The following is a 6000-nucleotide window of genomic DNA, read 5'->3' as shown; positions in this document are numbered from 1 at the left end:
TTGATTCTCTTTTATTTCCATATTGGCCATGGCATCTTGTATATTTTTCATTTGCGGATTTTTGTCTTCTCCCGTAGCCTCTCCTTCTCCCGTAGTACTTTTTGTTGTCCTCTTTTCTCCTACTTCTTTCTTTAACAATATTAATTCATACTCTCCTTTTTCCATATTAAATTGCAATTTTTTAATTTGTTCTCTAAGTGACTTGACCTCCGTTGCCAATTTTCAGTTATCCTCAGTAACTCTTTTCATTGTGATACTTTCTATTTGGCTCCTCTCTTCAAGTGCCCACACCCTTTCCTTCATAGCTACCAAATTGTTTACAAAGATGTCTGGATACCACGTCATAGGTGTCCTTGTGGGGCTGTAATTATTTGGCAGCCCATCTTCTACTGTTTCTATCACTTGAGAATTATCAGTCTTCCCTTTACCGTTAATATCTCTAATATTAGCAAACCGCTTAATTGATTCAGAGATTTCAGTCAGCCTCAGATTTATTTCTCCCTCCCTTGCACTGTCTGAGGTATGTGGAATCGGTTTCGGAAGTAAAGCTACTAACTTCCCTCTTTTTGTATTTTTAAACTTTTGTAACTTTCTCCGCCTAATTATTCTTTTATATTGCTTGGCATTCACATAGGTGTAGTTTCCTCCTATGGGTGGTCTACTGGCTTGTGAGAAGCTCAAAGTGTTTGTGGGTAAATTACCATTTGTCCCTCCAGGATTGAATGAACTCGTGTGTCTGGCTGAGGGTCCTGGAAGAATGAGGAAGCTCCCTTGATTCCACTTGATGATGATGCTATGCATTAAACTATCTCCGTAAGTCAGGACCAAGCCACTGTTACTAGAATGTCATTGTGTTTCGTAGCTTCTCCCAGATTAGTTTGTTGTTCTGTTGTTATCGGTGCCCAGACTATCAGATTCTCTGCCACCCTATTACTGTTAGATCCTGTGTTTTGCAAGGTGGACCTACCTAGTTCTGGCTATGCCTCTATTATCTTTGGTTGATCAATCAATGATACTTGTACAAGTATCTTTTCTGTAGTTGTTTCTGTAATTTCCTCGTTTGTTCCTTCCATGAGGACCATATCGTACCCACTGGTGCCTTGTTATAGATTCTTTATGTTGTTTTACCATTGTAAATTTACCAAAGCCAGGAGAAGTAATAAAGGAAGCCTGAACAGGTGCAGACTGAAATGAAAGAGGTAAGAATAAGGGAAAAGGCGTACCTGGGATCTACTCGTCTGCCTATTGGAGTGTTTTCAAATGGAACTGGACTGGAGCCCACTGAAAGAGAGGAACACCATAGAAGACAAAATCATCATCTGAAAGCTCACAAATATGGACCCACTAGTAATAGCAAAGTCTTTAGCACTGGATGATTGGTCCCGCTGATTGCCAAGACTGCAGACCAAACCAAATCTGCCCCTGCACTGATTGCCGCTATTGTCGGCCCTACCTTGGCTTCTGCAGGTCCTACCTTCTCTTTCACAAAAATAGTTGAATATGCCGAAACTATTTGTTCACAAACTTCATTTCCCACACCACGAGGGTGAAAGGATTTTACTGGGGACGGAAGATTTTGCTAATTGCACAGTGGCGATGCATCCTAAGAAGTGGAATGCATCCTTATCTCCTGCTGCTTGGCGACTTGTTAGCTAACAGCAAATGAATGCAATAGATCCCATGAGTGTAGAATGTCCACGAGAAGTTGGTGAAGAAAATGAGTGTGTATTTTATATATTTAATGCACGATGAGGGGGGCTTGCAGCCGTACGCACACAATAAACCAGAGAAAGAAAGCCCCTAGAGACCCATTACTCCACTTGGTGTTCATTACACAGGATAAGTTCCCTTATAAAATGATTGTTATTTTATCATTTCTTTGACTGTCTCACTCAATTAAACCTGTTTCAGTTTCATGCACACCTCTCGTCCGCTCCAATAGAAGTTATAATCATACGTTAGATTTGTGTAGGAGCAAGAAATCATTCATATTTGGACCTGTATTCTTTCGTCAGAAACATTCAGTAGAGGTAGAGCTCAAAACTTTTTTCCTTTGTGATAATCACAATCAGGTCACAGGGATGGCAGAAGAGGTTGGCAACCCATTACTAGAGCAGGGTCCTTTTCCTCGCTTTGATGCAGTGGAAGGCAAACATGTAGTGCTGGGCATTAGGGCTCTCTTGAAACAACTGGTAACATCAATATCCATTTCATGTTCTCATAATGCTCAACTAATAAGTATTTGAGATTTTTTTTGATACGAGGAGGTTAATGACATTTAGGCCAAACTGCGATGGATAACTTATTAGGCATATCAGTAAATGGGAAAATTTGATATCCATTTTATTATTTGGTGGTGCCCGCGTAATTAGTGTTTAAAATTAAAAGGAGAAAAGAAATGGATTACATTTAATGTCATTTAGGCAAAATTGTAGTCTAGAGCTTGGTGTATATGTCTATCGGTGATTTCAATATCAGTTTCTCGATATTGGAGTAGTGATGGTAGAGTAGTGAGATGATATTATTGTATATTTCATTTTAGGTTGAATAGATCAGTTTTTAGGTGGTCTGGTTGTTTTGATTTGATGCAGAGTCACTATCAGTTAGCCACCTTGTCAATAAGAAATTTTTATGACAATTTGTTCTGTTGATGGAGATATTCGGTTTTACTTTTCAATGCCATTACCGTCGAAGAGATCATAGGTTTGTGTTGATATAAAATATATTTTCCATGCCATTCAGGAAAAATGATTAGTAAGGCATCTGTGAGTAATATGCACACATTTTAATGATTTTTTTATGCTTTCTTAATAAAAAATGACATAGTTAGAAGAGATGAACTTCAAGGTTGCTCGTCACAGATTGTTCTATAAGACTTATTTATTGGTGCATTTGTCTTGTTATAAAATTTAAAAATTAACATTATTCATTGATATAGGATGAATTTTTAGTGGCACCGAGGCTAAATTGATCTACGCTCATCTTTTTATGTCCTTTTGTAGTAATTGAGAATTTGAGATAATTCATTGTTCGCCAAAATTGTCCATACGGCTATATGTATTTTGACGTTCAATTCTGCAATGATTACAAATATTTGATCAGTTATATTGTGAAGAGTCTCTCGTTTTGTCTTATATTTGTATCAAGAAAAAGAGATTGGACACTTGAATTCTATTATTAGTAAAATAATATTTTTGTTGTGTGGCTGGGTTTTTTCCCTTCATTCTAGAAGTGTTTTCTTAGGATATTTCTGGCTTTCTTTGTTTCAGTTTTGTCTCTTTCTCATTACCAGTTAGCTTCATAGATTTTTGGGTTCTAGTTTCAACATGGTATCAGAGCCTAGTTAGATATCAACTTATAAGAAGGTTTTTCTGTTTAGATTGTAAGTATATGATGTTGCTTATATTCTTTGTTTTTTCTGTGGTGTCATATAATTATGGAAAATGCATCTAGTGCTTCATGTCTAGGTTGAGATTTGATTTATTATAGTATCTTCAGAGCTTGTTTATGGCTTGAGACTTTTGCCAACTTGTTAATCCTATACCGTTGTATCTTTCTATTTCACGGTGTCTCTTTTAATTGTGGGTGTTATTTATTATTTATCAATGCTTGTGTCACCATAGTGTATTGATGCTATGTCAAAGGTCGTCAGTTTTCTTGGTCTTTGTGTTACTGTGGAAGTGTTGACTCTCAAGCCATAAAATATTATTTTAAGGATTGGTTGTATTGTCATTCATTGGATTGGATATATCAGGTTGCATGTGTCTCAAAGTTCTTTTGCTCAGACATATTGTGCACGTCATTGGGTGTGTATATGGTGCCTCATAACCAAAACTTTCATCCTACTCTATCATGAGCAGTGGATGCTTATAATCTAAGAGTGTTATGTTTTTTTTTTTTTTGTTTGGCATGGTTGGCTTTTCTTCTATATTTCTAAGTTCTTTCAGTGTCATATCTTGTTGTTGATCGTTGGTTCGCTTCTTGTTATCCCTCTGCTTGGCTGTGATCTTATTCTTCTTAAAGTTTTTCTTATATCTCTCGTACTTTTAAAGCTTCTCTAGTGGTGTTTGTTCCCATCATTATGACTCGAAACAGGCAAGTATTGTGCTTGTGGATCATCAGATTTAATTATTGTATCATGAGAAGGAATTTATAATTCACAATCTTATTTTGAGACTATGTATGTGACAAACTACGAAAGGATAACCAAAATTGTAATAATCTTATCCATCTGGAGTATAGATGATCGATGCTAAGTTTAACGTTAGAATTTCAATTCAATCCTTCAGCATGCATTGTTTCCTCTCTAAACGGAAGTTACAAAAGTGTTCTCCAACATTCGGGCAACTCGTACTGTGTACTCCATTACTGTGCATTGCAGCTATAGGTGTGTCTATCTTTTCCTCATATTAATCTGTATATGCGAGAGGTAAATTATTCTTAATGCATATTCTCCTCTTGAAAAAACTTGTTAGATTGGGCTTGCATGGGTATATCTTGTAACTGATGTCTCATAATTGTTTTCTTGTACACGGTTTGTTTCTTCTTTGTGAATTCTCTATCACAGAGAGATTCTATGAGAGGTTTATGCATTTTCAGTTATGGTAGTGCATGCTTGTTATGAAGGAAGATCATTCGTCACTATCGTTGTCATGATTTATTATTCTTCAGTTGCGATTGTCTGAGGTGTGTAGGTTATTGAATTCTATAGTATGTATGATAATGACACTAGTTTGAGCAGAGTATATGAGCAGCCATTTTCTTGAAAGATATTCTTTGGGTAATTCCATTAAGCACTCATTGTTGTCATTTGAATACAAGTTGAAGCTTGAATGTGATGACCATGATAGTATGATTAATCTCTAGAACTTGTAAGGACATTCATTGTCGTCTCGAGCTGCAGTTGTGTTGCATTGCTCAAAGGGTTAAATATGTGGAAATCCCAAGGATTGAGGAGGTAAGTAGTTTTGTTGTTGTTTGCCTTTAGCATTACTTATGATGAGTTGATTTTATTTATCCTTCTTGATTGCAAGGTGCATCAAAATTTAGGGAGATTTTAGCTTTAGAGGGAGGCTTCATAATTAAGAGAGAGTGCTTATGGAATCCCCTCCATTTTCATATATGCATATAATGTGTTACATCCTATTTTTTGACCCAATTTAAAATGTTCATATAGCTGTTGGGGTTAACATGAAGTTAGTTGACAATTAAATTTGTTATAAATCTGCAAAATGGTAAGATGGTTAGTCATTATAATTTCATATGAAGATAACATGCTATTTGATTATTTATCATGAATTTATGAAATTGAAAAGGCGGCTACTAGCCATTATGATTATTTATATTTATTAACTTGTTATGGTAATATGATTTAACTGCAGAGAATTTCTTTGTAGGGAGCACGTCAAAGGGGTGGAAGCATTGTCAGAAAAGAATTGGGCATAGGAGCATCACCATCACTGGGCAAATGTGAATCGTGAATCATTATGGTTGAGGACCTAGCGATTGCATAATAGGATACACACATTAGACACGCATGAGTTATTAGATAAACATTAAAAAACATTAATGATCTTAACTTAATTAAAATACATACCTTTATTGGATTATGGTTGACATTTCCATTACTTCATTATATAACATATTTATGTACGTGCATATAGATATAAAAATAAAGGTGACACTATGGTATTATTTATACAAGATTTTATCTTATTAATATGTACATTTAAATACATATACAAGAAGATAAAATAATCTTCCAGATGAAACATGAATAAAGGTACGACCTTGGATAAACATTTAACATGATGCCATCTTAATAAATATATTTACTTGCAAGTAAATAAATATGCTTATAAAATATCCTTTTGATTTATAACCTTAAATTTCTTTTCCATATTTATTTATTTTCTTCTAGAGAATGAAATGTACACTTGACAAATGATATTGGTGATTCAAAAAGACAAATCTAGGACTCACTCGGCTAAATAGCCAAGA

The 6000-nt window shown here is 35.3% G+C and overlaps 1 protein-coding gene across 18 annotated transcripts in view; it reads left to right on the top strand.

The window, feature by feature from the left end:
- The first annotated feature begins 1544 nt into the window (after positions 1-1544).
- The window catches only part of LOC149551145 (putative cytosolic oligopeptidase A), a 187218-nt gene continuing 182762 nt past the window's right edge, over positions 1545-6000 (top strand). For all 18 annotated transcript variants that reach the window (XR_016352678.1, XR_016352683.1, XR_016352679.1 and 15 more), the window contains exon 1: positions 1545-2192. Coding sequence is in view for 8 of the 18 variants with exons in the window: in XM_089786724.1 (XP_089642850.1) it covers positions 2082-2192 (111 nt within the window). In the remaining 10 variants the exon portion in view is untranslated. The remainder of the gene's footprint in view (positions 2193-6000) is intronic.

Source organism: Cupressus sempervirens, chromosome 6, assembly GCF_028749045.1.
Source record: "Cupressus sempervirens isolate cs-2001-9-10 chromosome 6, ASM2874904v1, whole genome shotgun sequence".
Classification (NCBI taxonomy): Eukaryota; Viridiplantae; Streptophyta; class Pinopsida; order Cupressales; family Cupressaceae; genus Cupressus; species Cupressus sempervirens.
This window is presented reverse-complemented; position numbering and strand designations above follow the sequence as displayed.